At 31.3% G+C, this 24914-nt stretch overlaps 2 protein-coding genes across 2 annotated transcripts in view; both read left to right on the forward strand.

Annotated features, from left to right (window-relative positions):
• Positions 1-24914, forward strand: part of LOC126776827 (tetratricopeptide repeat protein 5-like) — a 233039-nt gene that overhangs the window by 130268 nt on the left and 77857 nt on the right. The window lies entirely within an intron of this gene.
• LOC126776833 (paired box protein Pax-6) overlaps positions 19026-24914 on the forward strand; it is a 56241-nt gene continuing 50352 nt past the window's right edge. Inside the window, exon 1 of the mRNA XM_050499667.1 lies at positions 19026-19173. Within this exon, the coding sequence (XP_050355624.1) occupies positions 19161-19173 (13 nt within the window). The 5' untranslated portion in view covers positions 19026-19160. The remainder of the gene's footprint in view (positions 19174-24914) is intronic.

Below are 24914 nucleotides of genomic sequence, written 5' to 3' on the forward strand. Positions count from 1 at the left end.
TCATTTTATTTCAATAATTTATACTTGCTTGAGATTGTAGTAGGCTGTAGTTCGTATAACATCCTTTTCCATTTAATCTATCGCTAACTAGGTACCTTACCTATTATCAAACTGCGTCATCTTTTTTTATTTTTAATCACGTGACAAAACGCTTTTTCACAAACACTAGAAAACATTAAAATATATTTTTTATTATATTAAGATGCACATATTTCTGTAGGTACATTCATTTGGAATGCTAAAAAGCTAAAAAGAACATGATTTTTTTGTGTCACATAACTATAATTTGAATATGGAACGTTATTTGAATAAACCAAGTAATATATTATGTACATTTCTGAAGAGAATAAAAGAACGCGCGCTTATAATAAACACTAAAGAATTCCATCCGTGACGGCAATTTTCGATTTTCAAACGCCTACCGTCGGGAAAATGCCGTCGGGCGGTTGCCGACGGGTAACCGAACGCCATTCTCCCCTCTACCAATCAGAGAACAGAACACGCCCTACGCAAGAAAGGACAGCGACATTGAGAAAAACATTGCGTTGGAACAGGATAGACAATGTGCGTGTTTATACATCGACGGGGGAAATATGATGCATCGTGTTGTTTTAATATCGGTTACTGTTCGATTATTTATGTTTTTTTTTACTGAAAGGTAAGGAGTTGGGAAATTATAGGCAGTAGTTTATAGAATTGTTTGTTAGTGCATTACATTTTATAGCATCAGTTTTGTTTAGTATTATGTCTAGAAATAAAAATAACAATGCAAGTTTGTTATTGTAATCTTGAAATATAAGTAATAGATAATTCTTTAATGCTATATAAAAGTAATGTTAGTAGGTACGTACCTGAAACTGAAAAGCGCTAAAATTAATACAGAAACACAAGTCTAATGATGCGTCTGTGTGCGTGCGCTGATGGGGAAAGCGTCCGTCTCGGGGCACATTTTGAAAATGGAATGTCTTTTTAACTTTTCAAATATTCAAAGCGACGCCTTTTTATAAACAGTTTTCAATTCATTATTTTTTTCGTTAATGGCAACACTATTGTATATTTTTTTCAAACAAATTTCTTGATTGCCAATTGTTGTTACTTACGATAATTATAAGATTTTCTTTAGATAAAACTAACAATGGCTACAAAAGAATGTTTTTTTCTTTGTAATAATTTGTAATTAGTACATCTTGTTATATCATGTAAAGTAATTAGATACATGAATAATGACTAGTTCTTTTAAATAAAAACCTTGGCATTAAATTTGTAACAAAAAATAGTTTTCGAACTATTGCCACATTTTGCTGATTAAATTTATGTTTTTTTTTTTTATTAATATACGAAATCTAGATGAACAGATAAACTTCTCGTCTCTTGGAATAAACACGTCACTTACAAGTCGAACGATATAGATTTCTGAAAACTTTTTCCGATCCATACTGGATGCAAGATTCCTTACGATAGATAGATTTATAACTGATGACAGCTAGCTTGGCTCTCTTCGACCAAATTAAGCCACACTCGAATAAGATTCATATATTCTGTGTATTTTGTCTTCAACATCAATTAAGGTGTAAGGTCATTGGTCAAACAAGACTGTTGTAGTTTTCTAGACCCATAATTGATCGGATTTTTTCTTCAATTCTTGTCAACGTTTTCGCTATTTCAGAATCTCTGCTCGTGTTATTATTTACGTTTTTAATTACGGATTGAAAAAAAAAAATATATCTATGTGAATCTATAAATATAATGTAATTCATATTTTCCATACATTATAATATTCCCCTAGTCACTCATCAGATGCAACACGATTATATATTCAATTCTTTGTTTAATTCATCGCAATGGCGGCTAAGGGTACATATCATTAATTCGAATATTTAAACCGTTGTTTTGTTTCGGCCTGTTTATTCATTCAGATTTTGCTGCAGATATATTGCTTATACAATATCTTATATACATTATATATGGAATATTGACAGAAATGAAAGTAACTTTTAAAGTTACGTAATTTAACAGATAAAAAATATTATTGTTTTTGTTTTTTTTTTAATAAGTTACTAAAGCATAGGTATTTGCGTTTTCGTTCTAGTTCTACAGTTGAAGCTAAGCTACCTACTCCGCGTATTCAATGCTAAGTAACTTTGATGAAAGTTATCTGTTTTTCGACACACTAAGCCGAAAGTCCATCCGCCAAAAACTAGATTTTTTGTTAGGTCGAAAGGGAGGGAAGGGCTTGTAGATTTTGTTTATTATATACATTTTAAATTTACATACATTTATTTTAATGGTTTTTTTATATTAAATCTTACAACATGTTTTTCTAAGAGAGCTTAACATTTTTGTTGATTGATACCATTTTTTTTTTAATTTATTAAAATCTATGGCCATGACTTTTACCTTTTTAAACTTACTTTAAAATGCGATAACAATACTTAAGCCCTATTAAAGTCAGCATAGATACTAATTGTAATTGAATATATATTTGTATGAATTGGCTGAGAATAGTCAAGATTTCTCTATTAAAATAAAAAAAAAGAGATCAGTACCTAAGTGTAACACAATAGAATAAAAAAGCGCGCATTTTGCGGACGACAGCGGACCGCAGCGCGACGCATCGCACCGCACCACACGCCAAATTGGCCGCGTTGTGATCTAATCTGTAATCTATCAGTGAAAAGATTCTCAACCTTTTTTAACGCAATACTGTTGGTGTAAATCACAAGATATTACGGATTTTCTATCTATGTATTGTTTAGTATCTATCTAGTATTGGCTATTTGTTTATGATATCATTTAACAGACTTAATTTATTGCGAATGATATCGCACTTTTTTAATATTTAGTTTTTAGGGGTAAGACATATTAATTTACAGACAAATAAATTAATAAAATAAACTAATATTTGAAAAATGTAACGAAAACTAATTTAATTTCTAATTAATTATTATTTTAGTTAATCCATGTTTTGTTTGTATATTTGTTAAAATAAATTTGAAGATACCTAATTGTTTGCTTTTTTAATACAATGACTATTTAGTTAAGTACAAAGTCATACATAGTTATACATAAAACTATGTCTGAGATGCCGCCTCTCAACTTAAGAATTTCGAGGTTATTTTACGCTGGTGGACATTTATGATTTAAATTAATTTCAAATAGAAATCAATATCATTCGTTGTTAATTACTATTAACATATATTAAATTTAAGCATTTTAGACACAAGTCTTATTGATGATTTTGTTGATAATAACAATAATCCTAACGAGTAGGTAAAGGTACTGTTTTCTACAATAGATGCGTAAATATTAATTAATGTTCGAGTAGATATATCTACCTTATAGGGGTAGACACCTCTAGAAGTTTACACTTATATATCAGTCGGCGATTTGTTAAGAAAAGTCTTCCCTAAATTATTTCGAGATTCAAAAGTTCATATTTAGAATCTGACATTAATGACATTTCAAGTAAAATTAAGGAAGTAAGCTAAAGCGGCTTTTTGATCGCTTCAGCTCGCTGCCACTCATCCCTCGTGGTCTATCGGCATGCACAAAGTATTCGTTACTCGCGTATGTTGTGAGCCGTCAGTGATGCGTGTAAGGCGCTGCAGCTGCTGGGGGCTCGAAGAATTTATACATCAACACTGTCTTATTCGAATTTGGAATTTAATAATTATAAATCTTAACTAGATTACAGAAATTAAATTTCGAATGCAGTACAATGTAGCGTTTTTGGAGAAAAGCTCCTTTAAGCGCTGTTAGAGTAAAATTTCAAGGTCGAATTTGAGATGCATCGTTCCTTTAAGAGTGCCTTCTGACGTAAAATGGAGTTACACTTATACCACGTGGTTGTTGCATAAGTTTTCTTTTTAATTCTACTTGTGTGAATCTATTTATTAATTTCTTATTCTTATTTTTTTAAATACACATTAGGTAGATAGTGAATCAGTGACATTCAGTGTTAAGTTTCTATACCGTAAAGCTATTGAGTTACATTATATGTTTCCATAGAAAATTTTCTTTATATAATAATATATATTAAATTGATATATAATATAAATTAATATTTATTATATTTTTATATAATAAAGTTAAATTTACTTTTTACTTTTACCTATCAATGTATAAATTCAATTATTTTTATAATTGTTATGTTATAAATATTAAAAACAATAGCGTCCGTCGTCTACGAAAAAATATAAAATTAAAAGACCCATATGAGACTAATAACTTTATTCATAACAAGGGAAGTAAACAATAGGTCTTAATCAAGTCTCAAGTATAAAGCCAGTAAAACGAAATAAAGCTTTTTGTACAATGGCAACATTACGCAATGTTACTAAACGCGCCAAGAACAATCCCTTACAAATGCGAAACTACAGAATACATCTAGCGATGCGTAAATTAAGGATCCGACGCTATTCACCCAAGGCATAAGTGCAAATAAAAAAAAATATAAAGAAAATAGTTGGCCCCGCGTATCTAGATGTCCCGCTGCGGTACGCGGCTTTGTTCTTACACAAACACTTTCTTTACATCAAAAAAGTATTATTTTTTAGTCCCTTAGTTCATTGTGGAAAACGATTTTTGATGGTTGACTTAAGTCGAATTTTCAAATTGTGCGCTTTGTATCGAACTTCATTGTAAACAGATCTCTTTGGGGGGAACCTTATTTGTAAAACGCGAAACGTTTGACCCGATAAAAAAAAAGTTATAAAAAAAAGTAACGAGTCAATCTAAGCGGGATAACTAGTCGTGACGAATACCGTAACATGGTATCGCGAAATCTCACAATAGCGAGCGTGAAATTAGTTCTGTATAAATGAGGGCTAAGTCATTCGGCGCTGAACGGCGTGACGGTGGCCGCGTGTCCGCCATTGTTGTGACGTAGAGTAGAATGCGTTTTTGTTGATTTTAGGTTACACGACGTTTTGGCGGGCGCTCGGTATGACTAGATAATTAATTGTCTGTGACGCTATTTATATTACAAATGTTTTATTTGTTTAATGTGAGAATTTGGCTTTAGAGCTTTTCTTAAATTGTTTCCGTGGTATAAAAATAGGAGATTTTTTTCTCGGCAAAGCTAAACTTTAATATAATTTAAAGGACCCTTGACGGTGACCGCATTTCATTGGATGGTCTGTCTAGACGTTTCACGCTGTTTTAACGAGAAAAATGTCGCTACTACTTTTATAAAATAAACTATTTTAAAACGACTGTAATACATTAGTTTATATAAATAAATATATTATTGTCATTAGATTTTAAGCATCTATTTTAAAGAAACTTATTAGATAATAAAAACAATAATACCCTGGAAATAGTGACAGTCAAATATGAGTCGGATCTAAAAATTTAACAACCCTTTTTGCTTATCCAGCATCCTTTAATGTCACATAATACTAGACCCCGTTATAAAACCTAACCGTTTATTACCCGCGGTTTGGGAGTTATGTCGCTATTTTATAACATTTTAACTATACCTATAAGACGACGTTACATGGATTTATAAAATTCAAGAAATTTTCAATATAAAGGTATTTTTGAGAGTTAAATTGTACGTCTAGAAAACTTTATTATCTAGAGAAAGTTTTAAAACGAAATTAAAACATAAACATTCGATAACAATTGACTCAAAAGTTTATAAACTAAAGAATATTATAACTTCCGTGCCACCATCCCATTATGCTCATTCTATAAACCTATGCCGAAAACCGAACTAACTTGGAAAAACTTCACCGAATCATACAGCATGCTTCGCCACATTGCGAATCTTTGATGTGGGCGTGAATGGTTACAGCGCATGTATGGGTGAGATGCATCTGTGTGCGCACCCCCTAGGCTGAGTATACACGGCCCTTCTAGGCCCCGCCCCTCCGATGCTCACACGGCTGACTTGGAATCAGATGGCTCGGCCAGTCGTAAGCGAGCCGTGACATCGAAAACGGTTCGTAGCTTTCGAACTGCCTCCGATACTTAGGGCATTCGATGATTACGCTACACTGGTCCGGTCCGGTCAGAAACTTGTCGAATTAAGAATACCCATTCGCTTCAACGGTTACGTTTTGGACTGTGTTAGTTTCTGTGTAAGTGTTATGGACTTATTGTGAACTACTTTACTACGTCACCGACGCATCAATTTAGGTACGTTTACCGGACTGAAGGCTTGTCCGTTTATATGTTAACCCTAAAGGAATATTATTAGGTACCTATTCAGTTGACGAATATTTAAGAAAATATAACCGAAAGACCACCAAAAAAAATCTATAACCAGTTAGAACTGGTTTAATTTTTTTATAATGTACAAACATAATAAAAAAAAATGTAGGGTCGTAAAATATGATTGTTTTAATTAACGTCTTTAGGCGAAATCGTGTTTAACGATAGCTGTAGGCGTTATATATTTCAATTTAAAAAAACAAATTTAAATTCTATAATATATACATGAATATCAATAAATAAATCAACTGATAATTAACAGACAAATCCGCTGAAGTTTGTTTGATTAAATTAAAATTTGTATCATAACGCTTTGTTTGTTATTTATTTCTAATTGTTTACATCGTTATAACTAAAAATCACAAATTTATAGTTAACTTGCTTTATTAAATTATACTAATATTTTTTTTTAGATTAAGCTTATGATACAATTTATATAAAATTAAATTAAATTCAAATATGTATTAAGAATTTTCACAAGATAAACAAAACAAAACAAAATTGAGATTTCATGTACTAGTATGATAATAAAATTTAAAACGGAACTTAAAAAAGAGAAATACAAAGGTCAGTGCTTAATAGAACACATTTAAATGTCAAAGTGCAATTGTTTGCTTGTCCTGATTTAACTTTTAAACTATTCTCACGACATTTGCAAAACGAATACCTCGAGATATGTCATTCAAAAATTAATTCGTGTCTATCATCATATCAAAATTGAAATAAAAAAAAACGCAACAGAATATATTTATTTTAAAAATAATTTTGTCGTATCAAAATCTCTACCTGTTTTAAGATCTACCGACTCTTAGAGAGTAATGTGATATTTTTGTTTGGTACAAAATAATACGGGACGTTTTTAAATGTAATCGAATCTTGTACCTCACGACCATTGTTAGATAATTTGTAATAGTAAACATTTATCTCATTTTTTTTTAATTTCACAATTCGAAATTTGATATTTCTCTATAGGGTATTAAAATTTAGTTTTAGGAGCGTTTGTAAAGATAATTCGATAATATCGGTTTTTTTTTTTAAATAAATACTTTAATTTGAATTTATAATTGTTCTTATGTTTATGTTACTATAATTTTATATATAAAATATAAAACAAACAAATGAAGCAAATTTATTAAAATTAATTTATTTAATTAAGTCAATGGTCATAAATAAAAAACGCGATTAGAAAGTTTTTGCGATTCAAAATATTTTTTAAATCATAGGTTTTTATTTATTCTTTACAATGTTATTTCAAAGGCGATATTAACATACTAAAGTATGAGTAGTAATAGAAAAAAGTTACAATAGCCTTTGATCTCTACCGAACGTATCGAAGGTCTTTATTGTAGAGTCTGTGTCCGAAAAATTCGTAATTTCGTTAAATAGACATCTCGATATGTATTGTAGAGCAAATAATTTTTGCGGTAAACGATACTCGCTACACAATAGTTGACAGTGACGGGGGTTGAATGATTTTTTTTTAAGTGCCTGCACTACACTCATACCTTTTTAGGAAGCGATATGTGAATTATTTTCAAAATATTTTATTTTTAAAAGTAATTTTTCAAATTTATGTCATTAATGTATTTTCATTTATTTCGTCATTTGTTTAAAAATATACAAATTAACCTGTATAATTTTTATCACAAACTAAATTGAATAAATTGTATAAAATTATCATATAAAAGTGAAAAGTATTTTATTTTATTTATGACGGTTAAAATAATAATTTAAAGTAAAATAAAAAATTTGGTTACGTAATTTTTTGAGCTATTTAATAATATCAATAACAAAATTCGTAAATGCAAAACAGAGATATATTGCATTCCAATTTCAAATCACATTATATCTATTTCAATCATTAAACCAGCGTAACACACGACAAAAGATAAACGAAAAAAAAAACATCGTAAAATCAATAAATCGAATGTAAGTCAATTCGTGCCGACAAAGTTACAACGCTATTCATAAGAACTATTATTTATACTTGAAAGCAGTGCTTGAGTGTTGACACCAGCATTCAGGGGTGCCTGCAGCGCTTGTGACGATGTTTTTTTCACCTATTAATGACATATTTTTGACAAAAGAGACATACCCATTGACAGTTCTCACATACTGTCATTACACGGTGCTAAAAGCGATTCTGCAAATGTCAAGGGAGCCTTTTTAATGTACGTTTAGAACATAACTTAACGCTTGTTCTATATTTAAAAAAGTTATGCAAAAAGTTTGGTCTGTAATATTTAATTTCTCATTAATCATTGACTAGGGTAGATAATAATTTGTAAAACATTGAAAAGTAAAATTTATTTCATTGCCATTAGACCAAATAGATTTTATTAAATAACTAATTATTCATTTTGTATAATGGCGTTCGGTCTACTATTGTAGTTTCTGGTCACTAAAATAAATCAATTTAATAAGAGTCGTTGACACTAAAATCGAAAAAAAAAATTGGAAATAGGATTTGTAAGATCATATAACCTGCTCTTCAAATTCAATAATGAAATTAAAGAAACCTGTTAAAATTTTTAATTTGATGTAGTATCAAGTTACGAATCATTAATAAATTTGTAAAAATAAAGATATAAGATTTATTATATGTACGAGTGAATAAAAACACTTTTTTAATATTCTAATCTTCTTAAATTTGATATTAAAACCGCCTCCAGTGTTACAAGATTTTTATTACAAAAAAAAAGTTATATAATCCTCTATGGATTCATAATAACACTTCTTTGGTCTCAATCGATAGCCGTCTCACCCTTGACGATGAGGCTTAATAAGGATTAAGATAGAGCCTTTTTAAAGTAAAAAGCTTTTGATGTATTTCGATTATGATATTTTTATTTTTGTCTTCGACGCAGCATATCCGTTTTATTTTAATAATTTATTGTTGTTTATAAAATCACTTTTTTTAAACAAATTTTTAATGTATATAAGAAATAATACCGTATATTAGCTTTTAAGAATAAATACAAATGATGAAACAAAACTTACAACTTCAATTTAAAAATTATATATTTAAAATAAACACTAGGAGTTACCACAAACTTTGTTTTAAAAGAGAAAAGAATTTAGGTTTAAAATATAGTTTAATAAAGTTAATTACATTTTAAACTAACAAAGAGGCAAGAGACAAGAAATACTTTTTTAATTTTTCCATTTAGAGAAACGCAAAAGAGCTCCTCCATACAGCCTCACTTCGTAAGCCCAAGCAGTAATATCATTACGGCTCATCGTATGTTTTTACACTTTTTAAATTTCGAACCTCTAATAGCTCAAAGGTGAATACAAGAGTGATTAATTGAATCGCACCGACAAGATGTATTCAAATATTTCCTTTTATGTGTATGAAAAAATAATCAATATTGTTATCATTTCAATATGTTACTGACAAAATAAAAAATAAAATTATACTTTATCATTCAGTACCAAAGCGATCGAGTTTCACTCGGCTTTAATAACATTACTTATAAAAAACCCTTATATAAATAAACTTAAAAATCAAACTTTATCTAGGTAAATGCTACAATATTTAAGACAAGTAATTCGAACCGTTATGTACGAAATAAATATAAGTTGACTTTAATAATATGAAATGTATTATATTTTTTCATATGATTTGTTAATTGTTATAGAGTTCATCCGAATCTATTGAATTAACAATAGTATTACTTAGAAAACGTTATAAGTCATATATATGTATTATAGTATGTAATATCCTGATTGAAGTAAAATTGAAATTTGAAGCAAAATAAAAAAACCGCGGTTTTTTTAGTATGTTTATATTGTTATTAAAACAGTGACTGCAAAAAAAACGGTTATAAACTATAATTATTTCTTTATGAAAATATTTTAATGACATTAATGTTCCATTCGATTTAAAAAAAAAAACTTTTCATAGAGTATAATATTTTTTATAAGGAATTCAATAATGACATTCGAGATATTTATATTGACGGGCCGGTTGGCGCGGTTGGTTGATAGTTGCCTTTCACGCCGAAGGTTGTGGGTTCGATTCCCACCCAGGGCAGACATTTGTGTGCATGAACATGCCTGTTCGTCCTGAGTATGGGTGTAATTATTTATACAAGTATGTATTTACAAAAAAAAATTAGTATTTGTAGTATATCAGTTGTCTGGTTTCCATAGCACAAGCTTTGTACAAGCTTAATTTGGGATCAGATGGCCGTGTGTGAACAGAGTCCCAGGATATTATTATTATATTTGCGTGTGTTTAGGTTGATTACGGACCCATCAATGTTCGATTCAACGCTAATGGTATATCCAAATACATATTTCAATTGAACTGAATATTAATAATAAAATCGAAGTAAGTTTCCAATTTTCAAACTAAAATTAATCACCTGTATATTTCATTAAGATGTTATCTGCTCGCTGCTCTAGACATAAATATTTTTTTTTTTTATAGAATAGGAAGGCGGACGAGCATATGGGCCACCTGATGGTAAGTGGTCACCAACGCTCTTAGACATTGGCATTGTAAGAAATGTCAACCATCGCTTACATATCCAATGCGCCACCAATCTTGGGAACTAAGATTTTATGTCCCTTGTGCCTGTACACTGGCTCACTCACCCTTCAAACCGGAACACAACAATATCAAGTATTGCTGTTGTGCCAATGTATGTATATGGGCGTTGGTGACCACTCACCATCACGTGGCCCATATGCTCATCCGCCTACTTATACCATAAAAAAATAAGGGATTATTTTAAATTACCGTTTAGTATGTATTTCATCAAAATCTGCTAAATCTATTAAAAACTTAAAGTATATGGTCGTATATAGTTTTTACCGCAATTTTAGGTACAAAAGTAATCATAATCACGCGGGTAAAGGTGCGGGACGCTGGTAGTTTTCGGTAAAATTGATTTACAACGTTTTGCATTTTTAAATTAAACTTAATGTTTACATACGACCTTTAGCAAATAGTGGTCATTTGTCACCGAAAATTAAGATATCACAAGAATCTTTCTTAAATGAAGGCAATGTTAAAACTATCCAAACAGTTGATTTATAAACCAACCATTCGTTGTCAACTACTAGTCTGCTAAGCTAAGCTAGCCTGCTAGATCACATTGTTTTCTATAATTATATCTCAGGCTGGGTCAATAAGTTATACACGGTAGCATGCGAAAGCGATCCCGTGGCGCTCCTCGCCTCTGAAAGGACACCGGCCCTACATACCCCCCCCACTGTTCCCGTGGAAGAAACGCGTAACGCGTTTTTCCAGCGATAAAAAAGGGGCAGTAAGTTATTGAGTTTATTTTTTTAATAATATTAGTAGTATTAGTAGGAAGTGTTACATTCCCGTCGTGTAGAATTGCCTTCCCAACAAGCTATGCTATCTCCGTTGAAAATGGTCGCTATAGCTGAACTCAAACATTCAAATAACAAATATGATGATTAAAAACTATGTAAGTTAGAATATACAGAAAATAGTACAATATCACTCATAGAACAAAAGCATACACACTAAAAAAAACAAATTTAAAAAGATTTCAAAGAACATAATCAGATTGCGCCAAAAAGAAAAAAAAAACATCAAAGAAACATTATGACACTCGACAATTCAAAGCTCTAACTACACTGTTAATTATATACTGGAAACGAGCTACATTATTTTTTTTTAAACGCAGTCAAAAGGAAGCGACTTTGACGTTTGCAACTTAATGTGAGTACACTCAACGGTATATGTTTTGTATGACGCACGTGCGTGCTTTGATGCCGGCATGAAAGACAAGAGGTATGATGGTCGATGGCAGTGAAACCGCAGCTTAAATTTCGTGCATAAAATGAATCATGTAAAATCTACTGCAATTTTTCTGTTTGACTGTACGATGAATCGTTTTATATTTTGTTTACAATTGCATCATTTGTGTTCTTAGTCTAATAGTGAAGCTCGAATAAACGAGAGCTCGAACTTTTCATAAAGTTTTCACCGTAATTATATATTGTTTCGAGCATTTGAAGCAAATTAATTTGCCTGAACTCTGAAATTTATCGTTTTTTTAATAACATATATTAACTTAGGATTTTATTTTATATAAATGAAAAAAATATTGTAGCTCAACCACGCTTCAATTATTTGATGGCTTCTAATAATATATTTTTGATATATAAATTAATGAGGTCTTGGAAGATATAATATACTTTATCCATTTCACTTTAATCAACTTCAAGCTCCCTAGTTGATGATACCATCGCAAAAGTTAAAGCGTTCGCATTGCACAGGTTTGTTCATAAACAAATCACAATATACAATTAAAATAAAATACGGAAAAATAGCACAGTTCGTTAACAAAAAAAAAACAGATAAAAAAGATAAAGATTTCAGATTTAAAAACAAATACGCACAAATATATCACGAAAAAGTTTCGAAAAACTAGGTTGCATAGATTTGAAAAGAAACCCGTGAGGAATCCGATAGAATCTGTTCCACTTAAGAGCGCATTAGCGGCACCTGGGAGTAACGACGCTGAATCAAAGCGGGCGACTAATGAGGTGTGAGAGACCAGATATACGATCCTTAAGAGACCTCGCGCTTAACACTCGGAATGTGTTTGAGACGTTTTTAAATTGTTTCATTTGTTTGCTATATAATATATCGCGTTGTTTTGTTTGTTTTTAAATCTACATGTTTTTAATATTTAAATATGTATTAGATATGTTATTTTTGTTGCAATTATCACTTTAAGCATTAAATTCCTTGTGCTGTTTTAACCAATATACATTATGCTTACTTATATTTAAAAAAAAAACGTAACTGTAATTATTTTTACAATTTTTAAATAGTAACATTTAAGTACATTGTAAATTAAATAAAGTATATATTTGTATTTATATCAAGCCTTCTTATTACTAGTACTACTAAATTTTTTTTACAAGTTTTAAATAATTAAACGTATTTTTTTCCAGCAAAAGTTTTACCTTAATTTTTTCCGTTTTTACCTAGCGTACAGTTTTCTAGAAAATTAACTGAAAAAGCGTATTACCGTACAAGTTATCGACAAGCCAACATTATCTTGGTTAAATTTAAAATTCCGCCCGGAGTTTAGCCTTTGACGTGCTCAGACGGCCACTTACGAGAAAACTCACTTTTTCAAACATTTTATACTAGTTCTGCAAATAGATTCTAGATTTAAACGCATTAAGGCTAATTATAATAATTTAATATATCTTCTGGTTAGTTTCTTTCGCCGGTTTTCGAACCGGTGGTAGATTTATGACAATCAATGAGTAAGTGTGACTCTTCCATATTGAATAAAGATTTTTGATTTGATTTTGATTTTTATGTAAGATTACGTTTTTTATTTATTATTAATTGTAACATTGTGCAGTCTGATTACGTCATCTGTGCCTCCTCTTTTCTTGAGAAGAGCTGATCTCTCAACACTGCTGGTTACATACGTGTCAGAATTTCATCTTATATATGCAGGTTTTCGGCAATATTTTTCTTCATAAAAAATTACTAACCAGTAAATGCAATATTGGAGTGTATATAATTTGTTTAGAAATTCGACATTCATAAAAGGCTATCTCGTGTAACTCAATACACGAAATCCAAACTCTAAAGGCGTCAAAAGTTGTTTACACTGTGTTGTATCAGATTTATTTGTAATATTATACGTAAAAAATATTTTTACTAAAAATATTATACAATAAAACTTTGATTTTATTTTTAAATTAAATTCTTCTATACATTTATTTCGTTCAATCACGTTAGTGTAGTATATGTTAGTTTTTTGAAGCTTTTATTCATTAATACACGACATTAAATTAAAAAAAGACATAACATTTTAGTTTAGTTTGGTTGATAGTTAAGACTTATGAATGTTAAAAAAAAGTTGCATATAAACTGTGTAACTTTACAATACAACAGAACAAAAAAAAAACATATGTACGAAATTTACATTCATTAACAAAATTTAAAAAAAAACAACTTTTCGTTCATTATAAGGTTCACTTATAAATAAAAATTAAAGAAATACTTTAAATATACTATTTTATTATAATGACAGTAACAGTAACAGCCTGTTAATGTCCCACTGCTGGGCTAAGGCCTCCTCTCCCTTTTGAGGAGAAGGTTTGGAGCTTATTCTACCACGCTGCTCCAATGTGGGTTGGTAGAATACACATGTGACAGAATTTCAATGAAATTAGACACATGCAGGTTTCCTCACGATGTTTTCTTCACCGTCAAGCACGAGATGAATTATAAACACAAATTAAGCACATGAAAATTCAGTGGTGCTTGCCCGGGTTTGAACCCACGATCATCGGTTAAGATTCACGCGTTCTAACCACTAGGCCATCTCGACTTTTTTTTTATTATTTTATTATAATAAACGAACGTCTAATTATGTCACCAGCCAAAATAATGTCACGCAATTATGTCATAACTTATAACAGCTTAAAATAAAAAGTATATTAGAAACGATTATCGTAACTTAAATATATATGCGAAGGCTAGTTTGTTTAACGCTTTGACAAAGATTCGTCACCACCCTTTCATAGTATTTTACCGCCAAATGCAATACATATTATTATTGAATTCTGGTTCATAGACATAAGGGACGAAACTTAGGTTCCAAGGTTAGTGTGCATTGGCGATAGTGGTCACTTACCTATATTATAAAAGAATACATCTTAATTAATCGACCAATCATCGTTGTCATGGCTACAGAAAAGCTCGGACCTAATACCTCCATCCCCTCACGTGGAGGTAAAGTCGAAGACGAAAAATTGTAGTTCAGAACAGAACGTAGTAATAACAGGCGTGGGCTTTCACTTGCAGGTGATTTGTCATATTTTTTTTTACGTAACACTGTTATTGTAATTAATTACCAGCGCATTACATAAATTATTTTTATCAAAAGTATAACATAGAGTAATTAATATGCAATATAAAGCTTTTATTAATTAATATGTTAACTATGCACTTAACTCGAATTAAGTTGAAAATTTGCTTCTTTTAACATTGTTTGATACAGGTACAAGTCGCGATAATTTTTTTTCAAATACTTTTTATATATATCGCTGTAACTTTTTTTTATAGTATAGGAAGGCGGACGAGCATATGGACCACCTGATGATAAGTGGTCACCAACGCCTATAGACATTGGAACTGTAAGAAATGTTAACCATCGACCACATCGCCAATGCGCCACCAACCTTGGGAACTAAGATGTTATGTCCCTTGTGCCTGTAATTACACTGGCTCACTCACCCTTCAAACCGGAACACAACAATGCCAAGTACAGCTGTTTCGCGGTAGAATATCTGATGAGTGGGTATTACCTACCCAGACGAACTTGCACAAAGCTGTAACACCAGTAAGCTAACTAACTATAAAAAAATGTTGTTTAATTTGAACCTACAGTTTAACTACATGTCGCTTTATAATTTTACTAATCAATCAACGTGTCGAATGTTCTTTTGTTATTCTTATTGAATGCTGTGTTTAAGCAGTAAATTTATACATTAAAAAACAAATTTAAACTGAATCGCAAAAAACAAATGGAATTTATTCATATTAATTATTATTACGTAAACTCTTTGCTCTACTTATTAGCTCAACAATTGAAATCATAATCATGACGCATTGCGTTTTTAGAAAAAGAACTTCCCAGTTCTACCGTCTTTTATTTTGTCTTTCAAGCGATGACAACACTAGATGATATAATTTTGCATTCAGAATTCTCTACACGCAACACGATCTATGGCCGGCTAATTATACTAATTAGAAACCCGTTTTATAAATTCCGTAGTAACTCGATCCGGCAGATAACGCATAAAGGGGCCGGCGATCGGCGAGATAAAGAGGACGTTTGATTGGTGATGCATTATATTTGTTGATGTTGATATGAGTATAGTGGACGGATAATTAAGATGCTATATTACATACCAGTAATTTATCATTACAGTTCTCAGTGAAATGATATTTATGTGATATTTTTCCGCGGTCGACTGTACCGGCCCTTTAGGTTTTCGCTGTCTTATTTCGGCGCTGCGAATGTTTTTTGCGAGCGATGGTCAATGAACTACACGTGAAACAAGACGTATTGTTTAAAGTTTTTGATAACAAACTTTAGTATTTCTCTAAGATATATTTATAAATGTATATATTTTATAATAACTAGAGATAATTTAATGCCGTGTGAATTTCAAAAAAAGACAAAAAAAGTCTAGACACATTCAGAGCTAGCTGAGGTTCATTATAGCATTTGTTACTTCACACAAAAAAAAAACCTAATTTATCAGATGATTTGTAAAGCTACTTACCGCGCATGCGCTGAATGGGTTTATACAATTTCCATCTTCCCAGTCTCAATTATTCAAATCTTCAATACGAAATCAATTGGCCGTATCCACAGCAAAATGGACTTAATTCACTAGCATTTAAATATCAGTATCATTTGTAAATACAAGTTATTAGAATAGTTATAGTATCACTATTGTAAGGATGTTTTCGTAATGCAATACTTTCTAAGGCGTTTTTATGTTAATCTCACTTATATATAATTATATTATTTATTATTATTATTTACGTTACAAATGTATTTAGACGCAATATTATATTTTAAATATGAATATAACTGTCTAACAATACGTAATAACATAGATGTCAATAAGTTTTCAATTATTTTAAGATTTTCAAAAGTACATAAATTATTATATAAGATAATAAATTTACCAATATATAGCATATATAATAAAATAATTCTCAATGCATCGCTTGCAGTACAGCATCGGTCTTACTATTCGCTGATACTTTACCGACTTTTCATGTTAGCCGGCATCCACTACGCATTCGCTTTGACTAGATTCAAAGTGAGTCTTCAATTTAGGCGACCCTTAGAGCTGGGCCATTGTACCCCACTTCCAGAGGGGATATATCAAAGTGGAAATTCGATTGAGACTTGAAAAGATCAAATACGTGTATATTTGAGTACCTGTGACTTTTATAATGCCATTGGACTTGTAATGTCGTTAGGAGATTATATCGAAGTTTTTGTTATACTTAATACTTACTAATTTACTACGAGCAAATTTGTTGTTGTGAGCTAGTAATGCTACATCTGAATCTAGAAGTAATATCAAACGAAATACTCTTTATTCCGCATTATATTTAAACTCAATAATAAAATCAAAATTAAGGGAATGTGTAGGTATGCGTAAGACGATCTTATTGTAAAACAAGTCCCTTCCAGACAATCTTTGGGTATGACTCGATGTCGCAGCGACGTAGAATTTTTTTTCCAGGATACGCACATACATACATTTATTTACGATTTAACTTACATATATCTTTTTATCAAAAAAAATGCCCAGATGACCCAGCGGTAAGAACGCGTGAATCTTAACCGATGATCGTGGGTACAAACCCCGGCAAGCACTACTGAATTTTTATGTGCTTAACTTGTTATTATAATTCATCTCATGCTTGACGGTAAAGGAAAACATCGTGAGAAAACCGGCATGTGTCGAATTTCACTGAAATTCTGCCACATGTGTGTTCCACCAACACGCATTGGATCAACGTGGTGAAATAAGCTCCAAACCTTCTCCTCAAAAAGGGAGAAGAGGCCATAGCCCAGCAGTGGGACATTCACAGGCTGTTAATGTCTCAATTGATGATGATGTCCTTCTGACCGACTTCGGCCATTCTCAATTCTCATTCTCAGCCAATAGAGAGTAACCATTTGCACAGGAGAGATTATAGTGCACGAGTACGCAAACTCAGGTACACTTACGCACTCTCATAATCCAAAATGACACGACAGAACAGATTTCAGGCGAGCACCAACGGCTTACGTGTGGTTTATCACTATCAATTTCCAATCTTCACGGTGCTAATGAGAATTTATTACAAAACTCAACTGCGTTTTATTAGTCCAACTCGGCTTGATCCAAAAACTTTCTACTTTATGAGCTAGCCACTAAACAAACAGTTAAATGAGTAATATACATATTATATAATAATATATAATAATACAATATGCCGTCCGTAAGTGATAAAAACTCTCAAGACTTATAAATACATAGAGCGGTACAAAAAACAGAATATACGATAAGAGGTATCGTGGTCCCGTGACCTGCACGCAACATCTCAGTCAAATAATAAAAAAATCAAACCTCCCGACAGACTGACACACGGCACCGACTACCGTTCGGATGCTAACATGATGGGTGGTACAACTAACCGGCTATCTGGCCCGATCTCACTTCATTACTCCATCTCATCGATCATTATCGTCTCACGAACGCACCAACTATTTGTACTATGCAACAATAGATGGCGCTCTCCTAACACGATTCAGCAACATCATCCACCAATTAACATTCGCCTCTTTCGCTCGCAGAGGAAAGTACATACGATAGAATGGGACGATATATATGTAAGTTATCAAAGAAGCGTAAGCGAGCCTTGATTGTAATTGATGATGCGATTGTCTAATGCCGCTTTGAGGTCAATAAGTTTCTACAACCGGTGCCTTTCTTTCGCAGGTCAACGGCGGCGCACGGTGCTCCTTTAATGTGCATAAACACTTATTGGGAAACACTTGACGTATACAAATAGCCTTTGTCATTCTTTGAAGTGTTACGCTTATTGTCTGTATTGATAACGCAGTAATAATTAAAACAAATTTTTGTTACAAAATTATATAAAGAAACTGAAACCTAATTGTTATCAAAATTTATCTAATACTTAAGGAGTAAGGAGTGTGCGTTAGGCAAAAGTATACAGGGTTGTTAGACATAGGGGGTTACCAGGGGATAGGCAAGGCAGGGTGGCGCTGCACGGGGGCTGGGGGCGGGCGGCGCCGGCGCCCGCGCACGCCGCCACCACGCTGGTGGGCGGACTGGTGGCGCCGCCGCGGGAACCCACCACGGCGGCCGAGGCTTTCTGGAAGATGCCGCACAAAGGTAAATAAATATTTTTAATATTCTTACATTTTATTTTATAATACTACCTCATACCCAACTTAACTTGAATCAAAAGAATTCAAATAATACTTTCATATCTCGGAAATTCTAGCACAGTAAGCTAGCTGAATATGCTAAAACCTAGGAGTAACAAATACAGTACAGTACAGTAACAGCCTGTTAATGTCCCACTGCTGGGCTAAGGCCTCCTCTCCCTTTTTGAGGAGAAGGTTTAGAGCTTATTCCACCACGCTGCTCTAATGCGGGTTGGTAGAATACACATGTGACATAATTTCAATGAAATTAGACACATGCAGGTTTCCTCACGATGTTTTCCTTCACCGTCAAGCACGAGATGAATTATAATCACAAATTAAGCACATGAAAATTCAGTGGTGCTTACCCGGGTTTGAGCCCACGATCATCGGTTAAGATTCACGCGTTCTAACCACTAGGCCATCTCGGAGTAACAAATATGTTTTATTTATTTATTATTATTTATATGAGTTTCAATTTAGAAGCTGTCTACAATTACTATTCAATAAAATCAACTCAGAACATCGCTTATTATGTAACAAATTTCAATGAGTATGCTAAAGTAACAAAACCCTATCGAACATATATGAACATATGTCAAAGATGTTCAGAAACAAACTCTTTTGTCAGTTTTGACTTAAAAATGTTATACTTTAATGACGTCATAAAAATAGGGGCTCCTAGGGATTCAATGGTTGTCAAAATTTATTAAGACTGCAATTTTTTTATTTTCTTTTTTTTATTTGGTAATTTTACAGTGCATAATATATAACTAGCTAATTAATCAAAACAGAGTTACGTTATTTGTATTGCATATGATATATTTTATCTTCTTTTACCTTTTACTGCACTGAATTTAACGTTTGTGTTGACAGCATATGTACAAGACGTAGACTGAAAAGCAGCCTAGCTGAGGCTACGACCTTTTCACCAAATTATCAAATATCACATTGATAACTTTTTTATGGTTTTGTACTTTAATTTTGTCTCTTTCTTTGTGGTGAATAAAGTAATTTTTTTATTATTATTATCATACACTAATACATACATATTATACATATATATTACAAATTATATATAAACAAACAGATTATTTTGTCCGAAATATCTTATTTAAAGTGTATAGAATGTTCGTGTAATGTAATTATTTTTTCAACTGAACAAGACGCTAACAAGTCGGCAAGTCTCCTTCGCTCGGAAAGTTCGCAGTTGTTGTCACTCCGTCTTGCCAGTTGGCTGGCAACTGGTATTGTGGTTCCTTGAAGATTACAAGTATCAAACTACTAATTTAACTTTAGTTTAACAGTAGGACATTTGTCAATTACTAAAGAGATGTATGAAAATAAATGTACGTCTCGAAAAATTATACGATTTTCTGACCGTTAAAATCCCACTGTTGGCTAACTTAGGCAGTAGATACTAACTTTCAATATTTTTATCCGACACAAGCAGGTTTATTTCAATTTCCATCGCCGACAAGCTTGATAAATTGTAAAAATAAATATTTTCATAATAAAACTCTGTTCTGTTTGCCCGGTTTTTTCGTGTTCTTCGGTTAAGTTTTTCGTATTCTATCAATTCAGCGATCTTAGCTTGGAACACTAATTAATATTAATACATAATAAAACTTTATTTTAACTGTTAACAAACAAATGATCTAAAAAAAAATTAACGAAAGCATACTGAAATTATAACAAAAAAATAATTAATTTAAAAACCGTAAAGTTTAATCAAGGATATTATTATATAAAAATATATTGTAAGCATCTACTTAATATAAATAAAACATTTAATATAGAATATATACTTTAAATATTTTGAAATACGCAGACAATTTCATTATTATGATAAGCGTTATAACTTAAATAAAACAATAATTGTTCTCGCTAAAAATATATAAATCCATTTTGTCGTGATTTTAATCACTTGGGAAATAGTACTAAATGTTTACTTTGGAAACATAAATTTAACTTCACATTTATTTATATTAGTATCTTGAATGAGTTGTCGAGTTTGTTAATGTTCGCTGGCCTTTTGAATAACATTTGTATTCAATTTATTAATTTAATTTACAAAATTGGTGATTTTTGTGTATATAACATATATATAGAATTGGAAGGCGGAGGAGCATATGGGCCACCTGATGGTAAGTGGTCATCAACGCCCATAAACATTGGCATTGTAAGAAATGTTAACCATCGCTTACATCACCAATGCACCACCAACCTTGGGAACTAAGATGTTATGTCCCTTGTGCCTGTAATTACACTGGCTCACTCACCCTTCAAACTGGAACACAACAATTCCAAGTACTGCAGTTTTGCGGTACAATATCTGATGAGTGGGTACCTACCCAGACGAGCTTGCACAAAGCTCTACCACCAGTAAGTATGTTTGAGTCATTGAATTCACGTCACTATTTTTGCGTTAATATTTTACACGGCTACGCATTTCAAATAAACGATTAAACAAACAAATATTGACAAAGTTTTATGGTGAATTTCCTCTAATAAAGTTGGCAATTTTGTTTGCTATTCAACAACAGCATTGCATCAATTTTATTTTGAGAGCTTTTTGAATTAGAAAATACTACGAGTTGCAGTATCAAGTGTCAAGAGGACTAGACTTATTCACGAAAATCATTTCCCATAACAAAATAATCATGTTCTGAATTTAAGAGATTAGAAATTAATATAGTTATATTTATTTTGTATAAAATACTTTACGATATTTTTTACTCAAATCATAAATGTTTATACCTAGTTTGTACATAATAATAACAAAATCCAAATATACTTTATTCACACTGCAAGCACATTTACGATATAAATTTTAAAATATAGCTACCACCGGTTCGGTAAGTAGATTCGCTTTGTAAAAACCGACAAGAAACTGAAGTTACTCTTTTTAACAGCCAAAAAAATAATCATGTACATAACATATATCCTGTATGAACATTAAAGAATACTAACTCAAAGCTCTTCTATTGTTTATATACCTAATCCTGTGCAGTATTTATTATTATATACCATTTACATACATACACAATTATAGACTCGCCACTTATTTATGTTGCAAATTGTTTATACGTAATTTCCTGAGCCTAATCTGTTTTTGTCAAAAAATGTCAGATTAGACCATTGATAAAGTAAGAATAAAATATCGTTCTTGTTGTACTTATTTTAACATATGCTCTAGTAAATTTTCATTAGCCAATTGATAAATAGAAACACTATGAGAAATATACCGTGACACAATCTGTGTGACTTTAAATTAAAATATAAGTTCGGAAAACTACGAGTTACAGTTTGTAGGAATTTTAATTTATCTGAGTGTCGTGATTATTTCTTCCTCACTAATGAACCAATTTATCATATTTTCAACAGATTAAATAAATACTTGATTATATCATAGAAATCTATGAGTTATTTTGTTATGAATTTTATGATAGTCATACATATAAATAAATAATATTCCTTTAAATATTTAAAGCATAATATATTACATATAAACAATGTCATATAAGTATATATTTAGTATGAATTCTAGTGTCTCGTATTATAATTTATTCAACAAGATTCCTCCATAAACGTTTTGTATGTTGCCAACAAAATATAATTATGCCTGCCATACCCGACCAAACGGAGCATGCGACATTCTTGTCACATTAAGCGTTAGATAAAGACAAATAGACCGGAAAATCGTCGGTAAGAGGGAGATAAATAGTTGTTTCTTTGTCACGATGCTGAAGGAATTTTAATGATTAAGCACTCGATTTCTGTCTACGTTAACTTCAAGTGTCTTCGTATTTCTAGGGAATGAAGAATCCAAGTGTTACCGGTAGTGAAGCGATTATAATGATAAAATATAGAAAATATTATCAAAAATATTACTAAAATTCAATTTAATTTAGTCGGATAATTTTTTTCTTGTGCTTGCATATATATGATTATATAAAAAAATGTAATGTAATATCAAGTGGTTTTTTTTTAATATCGATATATTATCTATCTTCTAAATTTATTAAAAAAATCTTTTTCATAACATTTAAGTATTTTTTTTTTACTTTAAATAAACTTAACTTTTAACATCGATATGGTCTACAGAATGAAGTAAAAATTTACAATAATATTTGATATAAGTATATATTATTACAAATTACAATATACCACCCCAAGTATGTAATATGAAAAGAAATACAGTTATATTTGTTAGCTTCAATTCAAACAAAGCGACCAGCTAAGTTCGGGTTGAAAAACAATTGTTTAAAAACAAAACAACACCACTTAAAACATTTTGAAAACAATGTTAATCGGACTTAAATAAAATCAATAGTTCAAGTAAATCCTAGTTTGACAAGAAGCCATTGTGAAACCAGATAAACATGGATTTAACTGTATAACTAAATTAAATATTAAGCACGTTAATGTTACAATGCCACTTCGAAAACTTGAAATAAATAAGTAATTAAAAAAAAACTTTCACAAAAAAAAAACTTTCATTTAATCTACATAACTAAACGCGTATACAAAATTTCGTGTCATTACTTATGACCGTTAAGGAATTTGGAAGTATGAATGTAGAATCTGATCAATCATAAAAATGTATCGAAACAAACTATTCTGTAAGAACTAACTTCATTCTCACTCGTAAAAGTTGACATCCGATTTATGGTGATATACTATTTTGATGCGTGTATTCTTGAAGTGTTATAATTATTCTGGTCAATGTCGGATATCACTTTCTGACATTTCACGATCGTTTTCTGCGATGAGTTTCAAGTTCGTTCATAATGAATAGCCCTACAAAAGTGGCATGTAATAATTACAACTAAAATTTACTCTTGAGTAAATAAAAGCTTTTAAATAGTTTTCAGAGGCCGATTTTTTTGTCCAAACGTTATCAATAAAAGTATAACGATTTTATGTCAAAAACGGTGAACGCTTGGCTGTCATACAACCTCATAGAAAGTTTATATGTTTTATTGAGTTAAAAGAGAAAAAAACTGCTCTTGACGAGGAAAAAAAATTATAGATACACTCAAAATTAATCTAAGAAACATCCATTAAAATAATTGATGTGTTATTTGTTAAGTCGTTTATCAATAGAAACTTTTTGTAAGTGTTTAGTAAGGGGCGTGGTTGGCGATAATCGCCATAAATTATGTCACGGCAAAACAGCCGATATGACATCATGAATGGGTCACAGATAAAATACGTTTTGGCACAAAGATAAAATGCATTTCTATTTTATATTTTTTTATTTAAGATTTTGACTTTATTATCTCGGCCAATTTTATTATTTTTACTATGAAGGTTTTTCTATGTCACAAAGCGTCAATAATCCAATCGAGCACCCAAAAATCACGGGTTCAATTTTGTTTATAGCTCATACTTAGCGGTGAAAGAAGTCATCACACAGAAGTAGCGTGTTAGAATATGCTTCTCATTAGGCGGTGAGGAGGCCTTTGGCCAGTCGTGGGAGATTTAGAAATGTTATTTTACTTTATAAAATATTGTATAAAAAAGCGGTAGTAGGGCTTTGTGCAAGCTCGTCTTGGGAGGTACCACCCACTCATCAGATATTCTACTGCAAAATAGGAGTACTTGGTATTGTTGTGTTCCGGTTTGAAGGGTGAGTGAGCCAGTGTAATTACAGGCACAAGGGACATATAATTTTAGATCCCAAGGTTGGTGGCGCATTGG

This window comes from Nymphalis io, chromosome 21 (assembly GCF_905147045.1).
Source record: "Nymphalis io chromosome 21, ilAglIoxx1.1, whole genome shotgun sequence".
Lineage (NCBI taxonomy): Eukaryota > Metazoa > Arthropoda > Insecta > Lepidoptera > Nymphalidae > Nymphalis > Nymphalis io.